Below are 22,232 nucleotides of genomic sequence, written 5' to 3' on the forward strand. Positions count from 1 at the left end.
GAAGCGCTGCCTTTAAGACTTAACGGTTTGATTGGTCGACGCGCAAAAGAGAGTGTTTGGTTGGCGTGTCGGTGAAGAGGCCGTAAGAGCTGCATCGCAACCCCAGCGATCCTAGAGAGGACGTTCTTAGGTTTACCTCGGGTGAGTAAGGATTCCTATGGCGGGCGAGCTCCAGGGTGCATTCGGGCGCACCGCTGTGCCGCGTAGGGAATCATTTGAGGTAGGGATGCAGGAAGGAACTCTGTGAGCTTGTGTCTTAACATATTTGCTCTCTCTCCTCTGTGTTCCTGCAGTTACGTTGCTGGACTCCATGTCAGCGTTGGCCGACCTGGGATGGGAGGCTCATCCTAATGAGGGGGTGAGTTCATGCAGCACAAACACACACACACCGAAAGAATGAGTCTGGTCACTACTAGCGGGTTGTGTTGGTGTTTTATTTTCGGGTACTGAGCAGGGGACTTGGAGCTTGCACTGGAGTGTGTGTGTGTGTGTGTTTTAGGGAACGCTGAGTGCTCCCGGCTAAATCGGGATCCTGCTGGAAGAATTAACAAATTATTTCCGCTGTGCTGCAAAAGCTGTGCTGGAGCCTCCATTTATTACAGGTTAGGATTCTTTGCGATGGAGCCAAGGGACCGGGCGGATGGGGTGGGGTGGGGGCTGTGGACATGCTGATGTGATTTGCATGGGTAGGGGGTTGCATAAATATCCTTTCGCAGGTATGGAGGCGCAGGGGAGTCTGGGGGATACAGCCACGGGGCATCGGAAAATGACATGAGACGTGAGAGGAGAGGAAGTTGGTGAGCGAGCAGGAACGGCGAAGCACATTCAATAAAGAAATAAGGGCGGGATCTGCGTGTCACTCCGGCGCCGGAGCTGCTGAACGGCTGTGAATGAATTCTGCCCCCCCCCCCGAGTCACACTTTGTCCGCGCTATTCAGCGGATGCAGGATGCCACATGCAGTTTCATGGTTATGTGCTGCAGCGATGCAGCTGAAGCGGGCGGAGCTAAGCGAGGGTTGTTTTCTCACATAAGAAAGGGTATCAAGATCACCCCCCCATCTGCAGCTTCTATTAAACATATTCTTCTGTTTCTAGCTTGCCTTCACCCACCAAGAATATATGCTTTATTTTTAGTCAAATAAATGTGTGTTTTATCTTCCTGTAACGTTAACATTGTAAAATTCTGGTCGAGTCTTGAACTGAAGAGGCGCCGCTTCCGTGAGAATCTCCTCCAACGGCGGCCTAATTAACGCGGCGCCAACGATTCCCTTCGAGTTTCTCGACTTTATCAGCGTTAATCAGACCAAAGAAATGATTCCAGTGTGAAACCTGGTTGTTGTTGTTTTTCTGTTGGTCCCAGAAAGAAGTGCGGAAGTCTAAACTGTGTGGGATGAAAAGCTTTCCAACCATGAAATAAAAACAGTAAAATAATGTGATCATTGATCGATTGCACAGTTTATTTTTGCTTTCTGAATAGATGCATCCTGTTTTATAGTCATATAAAATGCAGATGCATTAAATTTTCTGGCGGTGAGGGATCTGTGGAGTGGATTCTTCACAGCCCGGCAAAAGGACGCTGCGTTTGAAGGAGTCTCCTAATTGGGACAGGCCTATAAATAGCGGCGTAGAAAACACCGGCGGCTTTGGCAGCAGTTCTGATTGGTTAATCTGTATAAAACCGCAGAAGAAGAAGAATGTTTCGTATCAGTGGGATTATCCAGTCGACCTTTGACCTTTGAGCCGCTGGACTGGACTCTGAGAGCAGCGGTTCCCACCAATCGGAGACCACTGTCCATCTGAATTAGTCCTAAACCTCACTTGAACCCCCCCCCAGGGGTCAAACTTAATCCGAGTTTTTCTGGGCCGGACGTGCCTGAGACGGCATGGAGCGACCCACTTCTGTCACCGAGCGGGGGGTGTTCCGAGTCAGGGACACAAAACAGATTCGTCTTAATGATGTTTGAAAATGGAAGGTCCCCCCCCCCCCACCAGAGGCCCTCTACCCTCCTCCTCCTCCATCCCTGCTTCCCCCGCTGGCCGAGCCGGAGCTTGTTCCAGAGTTCGGAGGCCAATCCCGTCCTCGTAGGCGTGTCCATCAGGTGATTGCAGAAAGAGGGATATTGTGCTAAGCTGGTGATCCGACGTCTCTGCTTCACTTCAAAGTGATCAAGCGGGCTCCGTGCTGATTGGCTGAGGTGATGGATCGATTGTGGAGGAGGGTCTCTCTCTCTCTCTCTCTCTCTCAATGATAATTAGCATTCCATCTGAACTAACAGAGGGAACTCTTTTCCCGTGTGTGTGTGTGTTGGGGAGTGTGCAAGGCTATCCAAACACCCCCCCCCCCCCCCAGCCCAGGTCTGCGGTAGAGTTCCTCTCCCTGGCGGCCGGTGTGTGTAGCAGATATGGAAAGGGAGCAGGTTGTTTTCACGCCCGTACACACACACCTGTGCTTTACAACGGGCAGAAGCGACGGTTTGCAGACTCGCCAACTGGGAGGACGAGTCTCTCAGCAGGAAATGGCAGTAATCCAGCCACTCCAAACAAAGACATCACAAAGCCCTCTTTATCCCTCCATGGCTATTCCCATAAATGCTTTAATCACCATTCCCTCGGGATTGGGCCGTGTGTGTGTGTGTGTGTGTGTGTGTGTTTGTGTGTGTCTGTGTGTGTGTTTGTGTGGGTGTGAGCCACCGTCCTGTGATGTCCGACTGGTCTCAGCTCTACACAGATGGGTCTATTTAGCTGCCAGGCGCCTCTAATTTACCGTCATTTATTCCTCTCCTCCTCCTCTTCCTCCCCCAGTCGTGTGTTTTTAATCGAATCAAGAGACAGAGTCGATATTTGTGTGTCACACCGAAACATCGCCTATATGTAAACCTGTCAGCTGATGTAAACAGTGTAAACAAGCATCTACCTCCCACCTCTCTCCCATTCCCTCTCTTCTGCTTCCCCTTCTCTCCCTCTCTCCCTCCCCCTTCTGTATCCCTTTTGTTTTCTTCTGAGTCTTTCTTTTTCTTCTGTGCCTCTCTCTCTCCCTCTCTTTCTTTAGATGGCGTATTGAGCTGGTTTTGTTTGAGTTCCACTTCATACACAGCAGACGTTTCTGAGTGGATTAAAAGCATATGAGTGTGCGTGTGTGTATGTGTGTGTGTGTGTGCTGATGTGAGAATGTGTGCTTTTTATGTGGACCTGCTTTAGCGCTTAAAACCTGGAGGTGAAAGGCATCAAGCTTTCGTCGGGCCGTTTGGCAGCCGCATCCGATCAGACTCACGGATCCGACCTCAGCTCGGTTCCGTGAACGCTCCATCCTGCTGCTTCTTATCGGTCCTCCTCACTTGTCTTTCTCCTCATCCCTCGGTTCCTCCGCCGTTTGAATTTCGGGACATATGGCTACCTGAGATCCGGCGCTTTGAGGTCTGGCACGGCCGTGCTGGTCCTCTCATCTCTCGCCACAAAGTCGACTCATCCAGTTGGCGCCCAAGAAAATCCAATTTGCTTCGCAGCAAATGGATCAGACGTTTTGAAAAGCTGAAACCGCGCCGGTTTATCTTCCCGTTCTTTACGGACTAGGAATAGTGTTTCTCTTTCTCTTTCTGCTTGCATGTGCGTGTTCGCCTCCTACATGTCTGTGCGTGAACAGAAATGTTTTCCGACTCGTGCGAGAAGTGTTCTCAATTACCGCCTCGGTCAGAAGTGGAAACAGATGGCAGCAGATGAGGGGAGACAAAGTAGCTCTGTCCGACCTGCTGCGTCGCTTTCTTTGCTTGTTTTGGACTTTTTTGAACGCTCTCGCGAAAAAATACACGGAGAGAGAAAACACGCTGCTTCTGTGCCAACACGCGGGCGTAGAGGTCGAGACGTCCTTCTGGGGCGCAGTCACCCAGGTGGGGAGGCAGAACATGCAGCTCTGTGTTGGGTCTACACGAAACATTTCATTGGCACTGACCGAGTTCTCCTTTGTTCACCGCATCGCTGTAAAATCACGCTGTCCAGCCGGCCTCCCGCCGTCGTGTTCTCTGGCCACGTGTCCAGACTTTCAGCCTGCCTCCGATTTCGCCGGCGTTTGTTTGTCTGTCTGTTGGGAAGATAACTCAAAAACGCTATGGGCGGATCTTTATGACATTTTCAGGAAATGTCGGGAACGTTACCGTGAGGAACAAATTGTGATGATGATCCACAAGAGATCCTGGATTCTGGATTACATTACAGTCAATGGAACTTCAGGATTTGTTCCTCAATATCTCAGTTGATTATTGACTGATGTTTATGGAATTTGACACAGTCATGTAGGGTGGGGGTCTCTATCTCACCACCGGATTACATCCAGATCGGATCCGGATTGCGGATTCTGTTGCAATCCAGATTTCCCCATTTACTTATAAAGGAGCATTAAAAAAAACAAAAACTTGTAAAATATGCATTTATAAAGGGGTCCGATATGAACTATCATGAAACATGTCTTCTGGATCTGATCCAGAAAGAGGTCAGGAAAAAAAAAATACATTTTAACATTAAAACCCATTTATGGATTCAGAAATCTGTTACAAATACACCTAAACTCTGATTCACTTTAACTTTTCATGGTTGGTGTATAAAGATACCAAAAACAATCTAGAACCTTTTGAGGATGATCCAGATCACCATGTGGACGGTGTGAATCCACTTCGGAGGGGAATGAGCTGCTTGGTGGAGGTCTGTGCTTTCTGAGGGCTTTTTCTATTTTGCTATTTCCTTCCTGTACAATCAATTATAGGAAAGTGTAAGTCCTCGTGAAATGTCACGCCTCCTCCTCCTCCGCTTTCCCATCCTCAGTGGGAGGAGATCAGCGTGATGGATGAGAGGAACACCCCGATGAGGACCTACCAGGTGTGTAACGTCATGGAGGCCAACCAGAACAACTGGCTGAGGACGCGGCACGTCAGCCGCGAGGGCGCGCAGCGCGTCTACATCGAAATCAAGTTCACGCTGAGGGACTGCAACAGCCTGCCGGGGGTCCCTGGTACCTGCAAAGAGGTCTGCATCACACACACACACCAATGTCTCGTTTACGCCGACCCTCTGCGCCAGTCGTAGATTCCACGTTTGCCAAAGTAAATGGATAAAAAAAAAAAACGGGAGGCGAGGCGAGCGCACAAAATCCTTTACTTTTAGTCGGCTTAGCTAATCAAATAAATGACGGCTCAGCTTTCATCCATTCTGCCTGATGGAATTATGTTGCGTTATTCACTTTTCCTGCTTCCCTTTACTTCAGCAGAGATTCTAGACACAAAATATTACAGCGTGAGAAGTGAGCGAGGCGGCGACTGACCTCCAGGGATGACTCTTAGGCAACGTTCAACACAAATAAAAGCGTCATAGTTTCACACATAGTTTCATATCAATGTAAGGCCCGTCAGCTCGTTCTACCGTTGCTGCTTGGTATCCTCACTCGGCAGGGCGACAAAAGAACACGTCGGAGACCTCTTTCCCTGATTTTATTTCTCGTTCTTTTTTCCTTTCCCCCAACATGAGATGGAAATCCATTGTGATGGCTGATGAATAGGTTGTTCGACAAGTATGACATGAGAGAATAGCTGCAGAATTAAACAGGCGATGCTCTGGAGGTTTCTTTTGTGGCAGCTCGTATATTTTAACATCTGATATATATATATATATATATATTTTTTACTGTCTCTCATTCTCTCATTTCAGCCTGAATCGCTGCCGGGCTGTATAAATTTCTCGTTACTCGGTCTGCCCTCTGCACCCTTTTAATTCTCATTACTTCCCTGGAGATAATACCGTTTGCTATTGCGCTAAGCTGAGCTTTCATGGCGCTGAGTACGAGTGTGAAAAGTGACGGAGACTTTGTTCCTGCAGACGTTTAACATGTTCTATTACGAATCCAACAACGCCAACTTGTGGTTCATCAAGGAAAGCCAGTACATTAAGATCGATACCATTGCTGCGGATGAGAGCTTCACACAGGTATGAACACACACACACACACACACACTCATGCAGCACAAAGACCCTCACATGCACGATATGGAAACACACACCGTGACACCCAAATGTTTAAAAAAAAATAACGGTTTCCAAACGATCTGTTCACCATCTTAAAGAAAAGGCAACCAGTTCTTAGAACCAGAATTTATTTTCTCTTCAAAGAGGAGCTTTGGCCTCTGCCTTCATTCTTTAAAGGATTTATATTGATCTTAACCTGCTCTAATGTTCCTACTGCTAGAAAATCAATCTGGGATTATATATGGGCTTGTATTCAGACATTATTCTTTTCGATTGGAGAATTATGGTTGGATTTCCGGCAAGGCGGTTCCACCAGAATGGATTCCTGACTGAACTGATAAAGTGAAATGAGGGACGTAAAATGTCCCCCACAGGTGGACGTCGGCGACCGTGTGATGAAGCTGAACACGGAGGTGCGCGACATCAGCAACCTGAGTAAGAAGGGTTTCTACCTGGCCTTCCAGGACCTGGGGGCCTGCATCGCTCTGGTCTCAGTCAGGGTGTTCTACAAAAAGTGTCCCCTCACGGTGCTCAACTTGGCCCAGTTCCCCGACACGATAACGGGCGGCGACACGGCGCTGGTGGAGGTCCGCGGCATTTGTGTCAACGCCTCTGAGGAGTTTGAGGCTCCGAAGATGTATTGCAGTGCAGACGGAGGCTGGCTGGTCCCCATCGGGCGCTGCGTGTGCAAGCCGGGCTTTGAGGAGAGCAAGAACGTCTGCCAGCGTAAGTGTTACACACCTGGATTGTGTCGTGTGTCGTTTGTGTGCGTGTGTGTTCATCCATTTAGGATGGAATTATGGATGTCACAGTGGACCCGAGGTGTGTTGGGATTCCTTTGTGTATCCGTGTCATCACGTGTCCCAGCCCGTCCAGGACGGCTCTATCAGCGAAAGGAGCTGGAGTTGCTTTGGGACATCTATTCCCCCCCCCCCCACCCCACCCTGTTTTTTACTATGGCTGCCCGGAATACCTTGTTTTCCATCCCGAGTAAGGAAGATGGTTGTGAATGCACACGAGAAAATGTCTGCTGATGTGCGTTGGCATTCGGGAGCAGATTATGTTATTGTGAAACGCTGCAGATGGAGGCGTGCACGCGTGTTTCACTGTGCAAGCTGTATCAGACTTCCACGTCATCTATCCCCACAGGCTGACTGCTTCCCCCCCGAAGACAACACGGAATGGTAGATATTCATAAACGCAAACTTGGAAATCGATGCACATAGTGCAGTTTCAGTTTGTTGTGGGGGAAGCGACAGCCAAGAAGCCCAGAAAACTTGGCAGCTGGGCCTTAGAGACAAGTGAGTAAGAGCAGAAGCTGGCGATATGCACAGATTGCCGTAGAACACTGGCTGCATCTCAATCACGACACGCCAACTGTTGAGTATGTCTGTCCTGTAAAACAACATTTCTCATCCTTCTTTTAGTCGCCGCCCTTTTTACGGAAAAGTACACAAAAACCTTGAGTCTCCTTGGTATGAGATGCATTATAAATGGGAAACTCTGCATAGCCCTGACGGAAAGCACAGGCAGGGACTGCTTATTGAGAGGACTGGGTAAAAGTGACTTAATGTAAACTAGATGAATCCGTTCCTACTGCTTCTCCAGTGACGTCTCATCCTGTCTTAAAATATTAGTTTTTAACGTGTGACCTTGTCTGACCTCTGCTGCGTCCCACTTGGCTTGTGATTTGCCATCGGGTGTTTGTCTGGGCCACTGCGTGGTTTTCGTGTGTTCACATTGCGATGTGGAATGAGACAAATTTGATTATGTGAGATCCTACCTCAGACCGACACGGCGTCTGACCTCCGGGATGACGTCATCGGTCTGCCCCCCCTCCCCGGAGTATTATCAGATAAAGCGATGTAAGCATGTTTAACCATCTGGCTTTAGCTCTGCAACAGCGCATTTGTGTGTAGGTGTGTCAGCACTATGTCTTGTGTTTGAGGTAATGATGGACGTTTATTGACAATCTGGGGTCAGGGGTCAGCAAATGTGTGTGTCCTTCGTCTAATGAACTCTGGTCAATACAGATGTGTGTGTGTGTGTGTGTGCGTGAAGGTCCAGTATCTGCAGGGCAGGAGGGAATGTTTTTTACGCTTCATTTCAAAGCGTGTTATCTTGAGCAGTAATAATTCTGGAAACAATCAGCTCACATTTTCCAAAAGCTTCTAATTCCTTTCTGATGAATTGAATCTTCTCTGCCTGCAGGCTTGCCTGGACCACCTACTCGGTATTAACAAACACATTTTGGGCGAGCCTGGGGAAGGATTTGCATAGCGATGAAATGTTCTCCTCACAAAGCCGGCCCGACAGATCCGTACTTGTTTGTTGTCATGTGAAATAATGCCAAATTCATAGCCTGGAAAGCAGCCTTCTCCTTTTGAAAGGGCGCCGGTGCTGTTTAGCATGTGTGTGCCTCCGCGCCTGTGCGGTTCCCTTCTTTTGTTCACGTTTCACTTAGCCGGCTAACGCAAGTGATTTTAACAAAGACACGAGAGGACACAGAAACTCACGTTGCGCTTTAACGTGAGCGAACGAGCGCCGGGCTTTTCAAGAGTTCGCTCCTAATGAAGGACTCCTGCAGCTGACATGGTCCGCAGGGCCCCCGCGGGGAAAACGCACTCGGCTAATGCATTTAAATCACCCTCTCTTATTTGTTGTCATGTAAAAAAGATGAAGGGGTGAGGCGGGGGAGAGAGAGAGGACTGGAGGGGCATTTGTAATTATCGTAATGCAGGTGAGCAGGTTCTGTTTAGCGCCATTTTCCTGCTCCTGTCATCGCTGCTCTGTTCCCTGAGAATCTCCTTGTACTCTTTCTGCCTCCGTGTCACTTGCCTCCTCTTCCTCCGTCTCCTCTTCTCCCTCTCTGTCTCTTGCTTTGTACCCCTGTCTCCCTCTCGGGGTGAGGCGCTAATGGAATCATTACTCGCCTCTCTGTGTTAGACAAACACCAGACACCTCCAATTACTGCCTTTTTTCCCGATCTCCCTTCCCTCGTCTCTGCTATTTTCCAGCCCTGCTCTGGTGTGTGCTTCTATAATGGGACTGTTTCCACCCCCCACTTTGCTACTCACCCATCCTTTCTGCTATCGTCTTCCTTCTACACCTCGCCATTTTTCTCCCCGCCTCCCTCCTCTTCGTCCTCGCAGGCCTCATCTCCTCTGTCTGCACTCGTTAAACATTTATAGATCATGGTTTTGTCTTCCTATTTTCTCTTTCCCAGCCTCTACTTTCATTTTATTCCCTAAATATTTGTTTTTTTTAGATATTTATGTTTGTGTCGTTTATTTTATTTTGTAACCAGTTATCATGTACAAAAATAACTGCCCAGCTAACTATAGAGCACGAATAATAAATCACTTACTATATTAAAAGTAGGCGTGAACTCGATGAGAAAGCAAATCTCTGCATTTGAAGTGGGCGGGTCTAAACTGAAGTGTAGAAAGATGTGTGCTGTGGAAAATCTGAAACAACCAATTAGAGAGCAGTCTGATGATGATGATGAATATATTTACAGTCACACAGTAGCATGTATTACAGTACAAGTACAGTCAAACATCCTGTCTAAGAGGAGCATTTAAAAAAAAATTACACCACACCTGTTTGCCAAAGGTTGAAGGAATCCATCTGGCCGACGCCCTCAACCAGGAAGTAGATGCATTCACAGAGAGCTGAACCCACTACAAGTTGGAGACAATTTTGACAATGAGACTATCAGGTATTTTATATGAGTAAAACAAAAAATCATGTAGTTTTATATGAATTATTTTATATTAAAGTATTTCAGTCTCCTCCAGATATTGGTGGCTGGGCGGCGCCCCACCACTCCTTCTCTTCTGGTTGGTGGATTTACTTCCGTGGACCCCAGGAAGTTAAACGAGAAGCTGTTTGGAGGAGCGTGTTCTGGCCTGTTGCTAAATCTTGCATGAGGCAGATCTGAATAAACCAACATCATCGCGGTGACATCATCACCCTCAGTGCGATGAGAAAACAAGGGACGACCTATTGTGCTGTGAAGCAGAATGAAATGCGCCCATCTCTTCTCTCAGAGGCCCGAATGCTGACATGCGTCACCGAAAAAGCTCTTATGTGTGAAATCTATTTCCCCACCGTCCGGGCTTTAGCGGCGTTGGCGGCGGTATGAGCTAGTCTATGTAGAAGGAGAAAACACTGCCGCTCAATCACAAGAAATCCCACTCGTCCGCTCCGTGTCCCCTCCAGCGGTGACATCACAACGACTCACCCGCTCTCCCGCCGTCTTCTCCCTGCTTCTCTCTTGTCTGTGCAGTGACCTTCATCGCCTGTTCTCTGTTGTCTCTTCCTCTACCTCCTCCATTACTGCCCCGTCTTCCCTTCTTCCCTCTCCCTTCGTCTCACAGCTGGTGGTGAATTGTCATCTGCAGCTTCACCTGCCTTAAGCCCCATGGGTGTACGCTTAAAGGGCAGGTGTGTGAGTGTGTGTGTGTGTGTGTGTGTGTGTGTGTGTGTGTGTGTGAGACAGCCCCAGTTACTGTCTTGCTGACTGAGAGGTGGAGGAGACATCTTTCATCCTGACACATCGTCTCTCTCCCTATGGCCTCCTCTAAAATAGGTCACATGACCCACACGTGTCTCCGTTGGCTTTACCTGTGCCTTGCTATTCTCCCCCTCCCCTCTTTATTCATAACCAGTTTGCCTCTGGCGCTGAAGTAAGTATGCGAGAGGACACGACTCACTCATGTATTGATTCCATTTAATTCTCCTTAAGTTGGAGCTGAACCAGAGTGGGAATCACGGAGGAAGGAGGCCAACGGGCATCCGATCCGTCTTCGTGGCTTGAAAAAATATTTAGAAGAAATGCATCACTTGATTCTTCCAAGAGTTAGTTCAGAAGATCGATGAATCAATATCCCGGTGGAGCATTCGAGGAACGTAGTTTGACATTTTGACTAATGCTCTTTGTTAGAGAAATTAATTTTCACAGTCATTAATTTTATGGTACCTATTGTAGCTAATTAGATAATGAAGAGCTGCTATAAGAGGAGCAGGGTGGGAAAGAGGAATCAGCGCAGTCTTTAAATGTACTTTTATTACCTCCAGCAAGGAGGTGATGCTTTTGATAGCAGGATAACAGAAAAACTCCCAGATGGATCTTGATGAAAACAAATCTGAAGATGAAGATGTTCTGACTTAGATCCCCTTAACTTTTGAGAGCGATCTGGATACCTGTCTAGATACAAAAAAAATCAGTTTACTTATAATGGAGGCTTTAAAAAAAAATCATATCTTGTAAAGTATACATTCAATTCACTCAACAAAAATCACAGTCGTAGATAGAGGTGCACTATAATGAAAAATGTATTCTGGATCTGATCCATTAACATTAAAACCCATTTATGGATTTGAAAACCTTTCACCAACTTTTCATGGTTGGTGTGTAAAGATACCAAGAACCATTATAACCTTTGGAGGATGATCCAGATCACCGTGTGTAAATCCAATTAGGAGGGGAATGAGCCGCTTGGCGGAGGTCTGCGCTCTCTGGGTCCTTTTCCAGTTGCTGTTATTGATTAAGGTGTAAAATAAATGAATAAATGAGGATGCAATGGTTATGGGAGACAAGAATAGCAATATTTCCCGGCTAGTTGCGGTGACTTGGCAAACCTTGACCTACCTTATCATGCAAAAGGGTTGCAAGGTTTGGGAAAACATCGAAACGCCTCCCTCATGCAAGAATAACCCCCATTTGACCGCAGCGGTGAGCTCATAGCTTCAAAGTCCTGTTGCAGTATTATTCTTAGAAGAAGAAAATACTGCATTTGATATTTATGGCAAACATTTCTCAACCTGTGAGGCGGAGTTTGGCTTTGTGTCTGCCTGGCGGACAAAGCAGCGATCAAAGGCCTGCTGTTCCGTCCGTCAGACCTGGCGCCGACCACGGAGCAGCGGGAAAGGAGCTGTTGGGAATATCTGCTCAAAAGCTAACATTCTGCCACAAATAAAGTCAAAGTTAAGTGTTGTCGGAGCTCTTCAGTGCACTTAGGCGCGCACACACATTCGCACAATAGACTTTACCGTTTCATATCTCACGAGAGAGTCGCAGCTTCTGTTCGGAATGAAACGTTTCAGCTTGGAACAGCTGTAGGAAAGGGCTAATCTTCACCCTGTGAAAGAGAGCGAGCTCATTAACAGAGGGCTGTGTGTGTGTGTGTGTGTGTGTGTGATCGATGCGGACAGTCAAATGAAGGAGGCATTTTTATGTTGATCACACACAGGCGTTTGAAGGTCAAGGGCTCCCTGCTGCATGTAGTACGTTCGCACAAACCTCCTCCTTCTTTACTCGTCTCTTTGTGGCAGCTCAGGGAGCTGGAGAGCTTAAAGGTGTGGGTAGGAAAGGAGTAGGCGGCTAACAGAAGCATTTAGACAGCGAGAGCTGTGTCTGTGTTTGTGTGTAGCCAGTTGTTCTTAAAAGACAAACGGGTACATGAGCCAAGGAAAGGTCGCACACCTGTCCTTCCAAATGTCTGTCCCTTTTCATTCATCTGGATAGTGAACGCCTACCTGTGTGGTGGCAAAAAATAGGTCAGCAGAAAGGTCAACTTACATGGATGGCGTCTCGCCTCAAGAGGCAAGTTTTCATAGATGGTGTGTTCTTGATGCGTAGCTTCCAGACAGCAGAGCCGACGTCCTGATGCACGCAGCACGGGGTCGAACACCGTGTCACGGTTTCATGATAAAAGCGTCCAGCTGCAAACTCTGCACAAACTATTAGACTCTTCTTTTTTCTGTTTCAATAAATGACTGAAAGATACTCTATGCGTCCGCGCTGGCCCAGATAATGTGCAGCTCAACGCAGCGGATTGCTAAAAAAAATAAAAAGCCACGTTAGCACTAAGAGGTGGCTTTTCCACCAGAACCAGGAGCCTTCAAAGTACCTCGCGGTAGAACAGGACCCCGTGCGGCTCGGTTTAGTCCGGTGCAGCAGTGGGTTGAGCTGTGCGAACAAACCCATAGAGAAAAGAGGAAAAGCAGGCCAAGGACTGAGAAAGCGTTAGCACAACTCCTCCAGTCCTAAAATAGCACTATTCCCCACAGGCAGAGGCAGAGTGGGGTGTAGAAGGGAGAGTCGGCCTCCTGCGGGAACAGTCGCCATTAACTGGCAGCGCTTCATTCGCTGTTGAGTTCCAGTTAGGCGTAAACATGTGTGCACTCAGGGGAGCCTTCGTAATTTCCACGTGTCTGGCGTCGAATCGGTGTTGAGTTTGTCCCATTTTAGATCTAAAGGTGTCCATGAAAGGAGACCAGAGGAGGGATGTCGGCAGTCAGTCGGTCGGCTGGACAGGAAACGCAGCAACAGGAAGTCAGCCATTGACCCCTTCCCCCCCTCCCCTCCCTCCCGCTCCCTGTTCAGCTCGCGGATGGCTTCCAGATGTACGCGCGGGCCTGATTGGTTCAGCGCTATTGCTCAGCTCCAAACATGGGACACACTGATGTAGCTCCGTTCGAGCTCCGATTCTTTGCTGCGGTACGGTTGTGCTATTGTTCCATGGGCAGAACCAGTCCCGACAGATGGCCAGAACAAAGAACAGTTGGCACAGAAACGGAAGAAATCGCTGTTCCCCTCTCCTTTCTCTCTCGGTCTCTTTCTCTCCTTTACCCAAGCAACACAGCCGGCGCTGCAAATGGACGGGCGAGGTCGTTTCTGATTGGACACTTGTGTCCTTTCGGTCTGATTGACAGCTGCCTGTCATCGTTCACTGCATGCGGTTCTCCTTTCCCACAACATTGGCGTGCCCCGCCTCCAAACAAAGCCACGAACGCCGCAGGAAATGATCTTTTATCGGAGAAAAACATGGAACAATCCGCTAAAGAACGCAGCTACTCCTAAAACCGTGACTGGGAACAAGTTTATTCCTGGTAGAAGCAGCTCAAGGGGATTCTCATTCCGTTCTTCTTTCTGTGCAGGACGTTTCTGGAATCATACTGTAGCAGCAGTTCTGGACGGGGGATGGGGAGACCTACTGTTTAAATTATTTTTTATATATATCCTCCTGAGACCCAGCTCGTTGAAATGCGTCCGCTACGAGGACGCATTTCAACGAGCTGGGTCTCAGGAGGATATATATTTTTTACCTATCAAAACAACACAAGATGACAAAAATAATAAAAACAATTGATTAGCCATATTCTTTGTGGAATGTTTATTTCTATGGTTTTTCAAGAGGTTGTATAAAATAAAAGAGAATTCTGAACAAGTCAAATACGCAGTTCTTTAAATGCACAACATTTATACTGAGGGACACTTAATTACACAAAATATATCAGACAGCTGGTATTGGTATTCAGGACAGGAACCTAGAAGGACAGATGGTGGTGGGACTTTGCCTAAAGGCTGGAAATGGCAGTAGTTAAACACATTCAGAAGAGACTAGAACATAGGGTAACAAATAGTGTAGCCAACCAACACAGGCCTGGTGGTGAAGAAGATGAAGAGGACTAAGGCAGATGTAAGGGATTTTCTAAACCCCTCTTCCGGTTCTTGTTCTCCATCGTGGGTGCGTAGTCAATGAGGAGAATGAAGGTGGGGCGCTCGCCCCAGCCAATCTTATCTGTGTTGCGTGACGTCACTAATGAGACATTCAATGGAAATCAGTCATATCAATACCAAACTAAATGTAATGTTTTCCTATTGTGATGTCGGCATGTAATCACATTATGGAATCCCATCTAATATGGAAATTCCTTACACAGAGCAGAGGGACAAAGTGGTGGAGGCTGAAAATGAAGAGTGTTGTGTGAGACAGGCTCTGGGTGGGAAAGAGGCTTCCAGAATACTGGAACAACTGCTAAAGGTGATCAGAGAGACATGTAGCAGCGTACTGGGGGGGGGGGGGGGGGGTGTCTTCTGTCCACGGGAGAACTCTAGATTCTGTCGTTGTTCTTCTATTCCAGTCTTCTGGAAGCCTTTCCCACCCAGAGCCTGTCTCACAACACTCTTCATTTTCAGCCTCCACCACTTCGCCCTGCCTTAGTCCTCTTCATCTTCTTCACCATCAGGCCTGTGTTGGTTGGCTACACTATTTGTCACCCCCCCCCCCCCCCCCTATTGTTCTAGTCTCTTCTGAAAATAAGCGTTTTACTACTGCCATTTCCATTCTTGCCGACAATCCGTAATTCACAATATTGGTATTTACTTTAAACTAATGTCCGCAGTGTGTTTGTGTGCGGGAACGGTCGTTTGTCTCTGTTGCTCCGCCGTATGCCGGAGATGCAGCCGAGATGAACTCCGCCTCTCGCCCTCAGCAAAGCTGACTGCAACTTCCCCGACCCTGCTAAAGCCGAAAAAAGCCTTGGGAAATGAATATGCTATTGAAGAGTTATTCATTTAAGAATGTATGTCACTCACTTTATCTCCCTTGTAATCATATCACATCCAAATTGTGATTAACACAGTGCTTACCGTATTCCCGTTCTTGTCGTCTAAACCGTGGTCGGGTGTGTGGGGGGGGGGGGGGGGGGCAGGACAGCTCCGCCTTCTCCCAGGGCTTGAAGGCTGCTTTCCCATCGGCTTGAGTCCCCTTCACTAACTCCACGCTGGTCAAACAGTGTGCAACAATGCTAAAATAACACACATCCGGTCTGCTAGTCCAGCGTGTTATTTTAGCATTGTTGCACACTGTTTGACCAGCGTGGAGTCAATGAAGGGAGACTCAATGCCAGAGGGAAAGCAGCCTCAACCCCTGGGAGAAGGCGGAGCTGTCCTGCCCCCCACCCCCACCCCCCACCCGACCACGCTTTAGATGACAAGAACGGGAATACGGTAAGCACTGCGTTAATCAAAATTTGGACGTGATGTGATACAAGAGAGATCTGTGAATAAAGTCAGTGACATACATTCTTAAATAACTCTTCAATAGCATATTCATCTCCAAAGGCTTTTTCGGCTTTAGCAGGGTCGGGGAAGTGGCAGGTGTCTGTCATCTTTGCTGTGGGCGAGAGGCAGAGTTCCTCTCGGCTACAGAGACAAACGACCGTTCAGGCACACAAACACACTGCCGACATTAGTTTAACGTAAATACCAAAAGTTAATATGAAACATAATGACCATGGACTGCTGCAGAAATAACACGAAGACGCGCCGATGCTGGAAACCAAACACAAGAACCAAATCTAGAGTCCTCCCATTGATTTCATCTCCATTTCTCCGTTTCTTCCTTCACTTTGCTGTCTTTGCTGATGCTGTGGGGTTCAGACTGGCTTGTTAATGGGGGGACAAGCCGAAAGAGGAAGAAGAGGTTCCTGTAGTTTTACGAGAGGATTACAATTATTTTAACGCTTACAGCAGCATTTTTTTGGGGGGGGGGGGGTTAGGTGACCACTGATGATCCTCGCAAGTTTCAGATCAGTTTCAGGATCCTTCATCTTCAGTGCCAGTAAAACAGCAGTTTTGCCGCCAAACTGTTTAATCAGGTCCTTCACAATGTTCTTGCATTTCTTTGCTGCTGTTTCCGGTGAGATGCTTACAGTACCATCAATTTCTTTCCAGATATTTTCAAACAGCCGCTCCGTAATGTCATCTACGTCTTGGAGAGTCTTTGTATAATCTATGCAATATTGTGGAGACATGTCCATTTTGTTAACTATCTTCCAAAGTACCTTTTCAGTGATGATGTTAACAAGTATTTGGTCTCTCTTTGCTTTTTTCAGTACATCAACGAGCTCTGTATCCGTGGGTAGTCCATCTGTGGGGTTTGTGATCAAGCTCTTCAATCGTTCATTTTCCATTAACAAAGACTCCATGATTTCATCTCCTGTAATTTTACCGTTGCATTGTGTTTCAAAAAAACAGTGCAGAATGTACCAGAAATACCACCCATCCCGCAGCTTTTGTGGTGGTACGACAGACCTGTCCGAGGACTGGCCCTTTGCCAGTACATCTTCGGTGCCCTGCTGTTTGTTGATCAGGTGTCTAAATCTTTTAGTAAAAGTACGTTTCCTATCACTTATCTTATGAGGTGTTCTTTGCCCCTCCTGGTTTTCATAATCGGTACCCAGGTCTTCTATTATGTCATCCAATGACCTGGCTGTTTTTCTGTTTAATTTAGACAGCTGATACTTGATGCGAAAGATGCATGCTTTAGACAAGGACCTTGCGAAAAGTCTTTCGATCTTTCCATTGAAGGCTTTCAGGATGTCGTTATACGTCTTCTTCTTTAGACGTACATTTGTGGACCTTTGCTGACAGATCTCCATAGCGATCTCATCTGAAATACTCTCAATGTCCTTGGATATTTCAGCTTTCAGCTTCTTACCAGAAGTGTCTGACATGTTGCTCAGTGCGGAGGAAATAATTTTGTTCACTTCTGAACTGAACCTGGACTGCAGTGATTTGGAGACCACCGTGGGAGAATCCATTTCGAAGACTTCGTCAGTGTTCTTATCTGCTTCACATGGCAATTTACTTTTTTGAGATGTACAACTAGACTTTGCCAAGCAGTCCTTCAGCATCTGGCATACATGGTTAACAATGCTATTAAACTTGCTAGGACGAATCTGTGACTCGTCTGTGGACAGGGCAGAGTTGACTTTATCCGCAATCTCTGTGTTTAACATATCCTTTACACGATCAGCGCTACTGCTCTGCAATTTGTCCTGAAGGCTCAGGGCTTTACCAAAACTGTCAGGAATAATCTCACCCATAATTTCCTGAACAGAGTCCTGAGACACGGCTGATTGTGTCCGAAGAGTTTTTATTATTGCGTCGGAAACAATGGTGATTATGGCCAAAATCAGCTCTGTGAGCTTTGTCTTGGTATTATCAGCAGGGTTTCCTGATTTTAGCTGCTGCAACTCTTTAGCAGTTAATCCTTTACAAAATGATTCAATGAGTGGCTGAACATCTTTGTGCCCAATCTCCAGGGTCTGTGGGTCTGGTGGTGTTCCACACCCTTTAAGACAACAAAGCATCTTCGTATTAAAATTGGAAATTGTAAAGTTTGCGCAATTTATAGGTTTGAATACATGAAACATCAAAAGATATGAACACCCTTTGATCTGTATCCTTTGATGTTTCTGTCTACAATTATAATAATTCATAGACAAGAACATCAAAGGATAACAAAACTGCCAGACACAAGTAGAAACAATAACCCCTGAACTGAATGGTACAAATCACTTGTTAAAAACATTTGTTCACTTTAATTATGAAGACAAATCATGTCCATCAACCGAGAAATTGAAGAAATATTGAATTTGAAGCTCCATTGACTGCAATGTTACCGAACATTTCAAACTAATCCAAAATCCAGGATCTCTTCTGGATCATCACCATAATTTAATCATCTGTTCCTGGTAACATTCCCAATATTTCCTCAATAACTCGGTTGATTATTGACTTAATAAATAAATAAAAAATACACATCGACTCAGATTCACTTTTACTTTTCATGGTTGGTGGATAAATATACCAAGAACAATGTAGAACCTTTTTGGAATGATCCAGGTCACCATGTGGACGGTGTAAATCTATGAGGGGAATGAGCCCGCTCGGAGGAAGGCTGTGCTCTCTGAATGCTTTTGTACTTATTATTATATTTAATACCTATATTTAATGCTTGTCTTATAGTTTTTAGCCATATAACGCAGAACGTGAAAACCGACCTGTCACACGGTCGTTGTCTCCCATTGGCTGCACGAGGGCATCCGACTTACTGGATGTGTAAATGGTAAATGGACTGCACTTATATAGTGCTTTTCCACATTTTGCAATGCCCAACGCTCTTTATAATTTCAAGGCAGTTTTCCTGAGCAGATCTGACCATGGATCTAATTGGCTTGGCGATATTCATCCGTCAGATGAAAAGGTCCTGCGGTCCTGCATGCTGCAGGTTTGTTTGTGAGGTAATTCTGCATCTGTCAGGTGGGAGGGGGGGCGCTTGGGGACACACGTGTACACACACACAGACACACATAAATGCATGCATGCACAGATAGGTGCAGGGTGTGCACGCTCATAGAGCAGAGATGTAGAAATCTCAAGGTTACCCCTAGCTTCATTTTTCTCGACACCACTGACTGAAGTTTCAATGAATGAGTAAAATAAGAAGCCTGGATTTTACGTTGTCACCTTGTGAAGTTTGTCAAGTGCACCCGAAACTGAAAATAATGCCTGTGAGGAAAGGAGGCGGAGTCACGACACACACACTTCTCGCGGTCACGGGGGCCAGCCTTTGTGATCACGTATACTGCCGTGGTGTATGTGTGTGTGAGGAGGCGCAGGGTGTATGTTTGTGATGTGTTTACGATCTGTGAGTTTTATGGGACATGTTCACATTTTGTCGTGTGTAGTTATTTGTGTGGGTACGTGTGTGCGTGTGTTTGTTTAAGAGGACTCTTTTTCTCGCTTTCATCTGGACAGCAGAACATATAAGCAGAATAATTATTGATGTTATTCAGACAGTGAACTAAACTCCCATCTGATTCCTATAGGTCTGACATGCTCTCTCTCTCTCTGTCTCCCTGTTGCTCTCTCCTGTCTCTTGCCCATGAGTCCATTCCTGCAGACACACACATACACCTGGAATCTATTTAATCTGTTTTTAGACTGCAGGATAATCATATCATTTTAAAATTTGAGCGCCATCAGCTTGGGTTACCACTGGAAAAGTGTGCATAGATGGGTGCTTTAATTGCGCTTAAAATTGGCTTTTTTTTTTTTAAGTGTGTGTGTGGGTGTGAGTGTGTGTGTCTGTCAGTGACAGAGTAAATATTTGTGCAGGAGTTCTGGAGAAGGTCAGGGTCAACCTATAACAGACAGCCCACTGGGAAATAAGACACACACACACATAAAAGCAGACTCGCACACAAACAAATCGAGAGGATAAATCCGAGATAGCCAGACGAGAACGGAGACATGAGAGAAAGACAAAATGAACAGAGGCAGGAGAGCAGACAGAGTGATAGATGGAGGCACGGAACGACAGAATGAGGAAGAGGAAGATCGTCATCCCGTGGTTCCCCTTGGCCGCTCTGAGTAATTGGCTGATGTCCAAAAGGACAGAGGGCGGATCAGAAAATAGTCCACTTTTGTGTTTCATGCGCTGGACATCACAAATCACGTCCGATCTGTGGGTGCAGGAGCTATGGAGAAGATTTGGTTTCAAAGTGTGACAGACGGACATGCAAGAAGGAAGCATTGGGAATGTTGGAGACGTTATCTTTGATGTTGTGATGCATTCACGTGCGCAGCCTGCAACAGGAAGTGTGAGCACTAAACGCCGGAGCTCTGCTGCTGCATTGTAAATCACACCGTTTAACGTCGGGGAACGCACAAACCCGAGGGAGTCACGGAGAAGGGAATGAGCTTCCGTCCCGCACAATTCAGACTAAAGGTGGAAAGAGGGGGGACAGGATGACGAAGAGGTGATCTTCATCACGCTGTTCCCTTTGGCCACTCTAAGGAACTGGATAGTTTATATCCTGTGTGTGTGTGTTTGTGTGTGTGTGTGTGTGTGTGTGTGGACTGAGGTCAGTCATTCGTCACGAGTGGATTCGTCCGCCTTATTTTTTGCATTTATGAAGATTGCAGCTTTTTTCAGATGTGTCACAGAATCCTGATGTTAGTACAAGTATTTCACTTCACTAAAATCAGCCGCTTCCATATTGAAATGCCTAACGCTTTTGTCACTTTCTTGTGTTTAGGCTTTGTGCAGTCATGTAAATATGTAGGTTGGAGCTAGCATTTAAAAGCGTAGCTAATAATGCTGACGGAGTCGCCGTTTAATAAAGTCACATTCCATATTCTCCTGTAACTTCGTAAGGATGTCTTGTATTTTATCATATCAGGTGGAGAGTTAGCAATTTAAGTCATACTTAATTTAGCATCCAGATGTGTTGATTCAACATACGCATGTTGTTTATGTACACATGAGCACAAACACGCACAGCCACACGCATAAAACATGAAACCCCGGGGGCCGTAGACAACGTCTGATTCAATCTCGTCAGATTTCTCCACTGAGGCTTGATGTATCAATTTTTAAGTAGCTGGCCTCAACTAATGCCTGGGTAGTCTAAACACACACACACACACACACACACACAGAAGCTGTTCTGTGCTCCAGGAGCGGTGCCACTCGAGGGCTACTAGAAGGGCTCCAACTTGAAAGCCTGTTGCCATGGTGACCTTTGTGGAGCTCGCCTCCCCTGGGCCAGCAATCCTTACACAACTCTTCTCTCAGAAGAACGCCCACACACACACACACACTTTTCTCATCTTCCTGCCCTTCATGGGGAATCTGGCGGGGAGCCAGTGTTTGACTGGAAGCGGGTGCGACACAGAAAGCAGGAGAACAGAGCAATTAACGGTTCAAACTGGCGAGAACGTTTGAGAGCGAAGTGGAGGAGAGGAGACGGATCCCCGCCAGACGGAGGAAGCGTTTGACGCAGAAAAGTGCAGCTGAAGTGATTCTGTGTACCTACAATGCTGCCTGGTTAAATGTAATTAGAGTCTAATGACTGACTGTGTGTGTGTGTGTGTGTGTGTGTGTGTGTGTGTGTGTGGCCCTGACCAGAATGTTTTTGATGAACTCTTCCGGTCCAGTCGGCCGAGTCTGTCCTTCACACTAGCAGCTCCTGAACTTTATTTCCATAAACTGTAATGATATGTAGAATTAATGCGCATAAAATGAAATCACTTGCTTTCTTGTCTCACGGCTCATTTTGTTTTGTGCGTTTTGGTTATATTTTCTCTGTAGTGGACTGATTTGGATTGTTTTTATCCCTCCCGCTGGATGAATGCTCTTCGTTGAACATGTTTCTTTGTTAAAGGAGGGATGACGTTGACGTTGGTTGTGTTTCCTCCTTTAGCATCACACATTTATTAAAGACCCGGGTATCCGTCCTCCAGGATTCGTCCTTGTTGTGTTTTAGAACATACAAATCTGCTCCGTATCTACATGCGCCTTTACCTCATTCAAGAAGACAATTGAGGACACAGTTTCAGTTCTTTATAAGATTGTTAGCTATGTTACAAGGAAAAGCAAACTACCATGTTATGTCGTTGTTTATTCCAAAAAACACTTTTTAAATCAAATAATTGATTAAAGAAGGTAGACGCGAGCCTAAAAACGTGTGGAATTCAGATAAACCCGGAGTCAGTCGGCACATGGAATGTTTCTCCAATCAGTGTGTGGTGGCTGAGGGTGTGTCCTGAGTAGCAGTATATCATATCTATAAGAGCTATT

The 22,232-nt window shown here is 46.5% G+C and overlaps 1 protein-coding gene across 1 annotated transcript in view; it reads left to right on the forward strand.

Annotated features, from left to right (window-relative positions):
- The first annotated feature begins 301 nt into the window (after window positions 1-301).
- The window catches only part of epha4b (eph receptor A4b), a 52,164-nt gene continuing 30,233 nt past the window's right edge, over window positions 302-22,232 (forward strand). The window contains 4 exon segments of the mRNA XM_068748357.1: window positions 302-358; window positions 4,813-5,013; window positions 5,860-5,967; window positions 6,381-6,732. Coding sequence (XP_068604458.1) covers window positions 311-358; window positions 4,813-5,013; window positions 5,860-5,967; window positions 6,381-6,732 — 709 coding nt within the window. The 5' untranslated portion in view covers window positions 302-310.

This window comes from Brachionichthys hirsutus, chromosome 15 (genome assembly GCF_040956055.1).
Source record: "Brachionichthys hirsutus isolate HB-005 chromosome 15, CSIRO-AGI_Bhir_v1, whole genome shotgun sequence".
Lineage (NCBI taxonomy): Eukaryota > Metazoa > Chordata > Actinopteri > Lophiiformes > Brachionichthyidae > Brachionichthys > Brachionichthys hirsutus.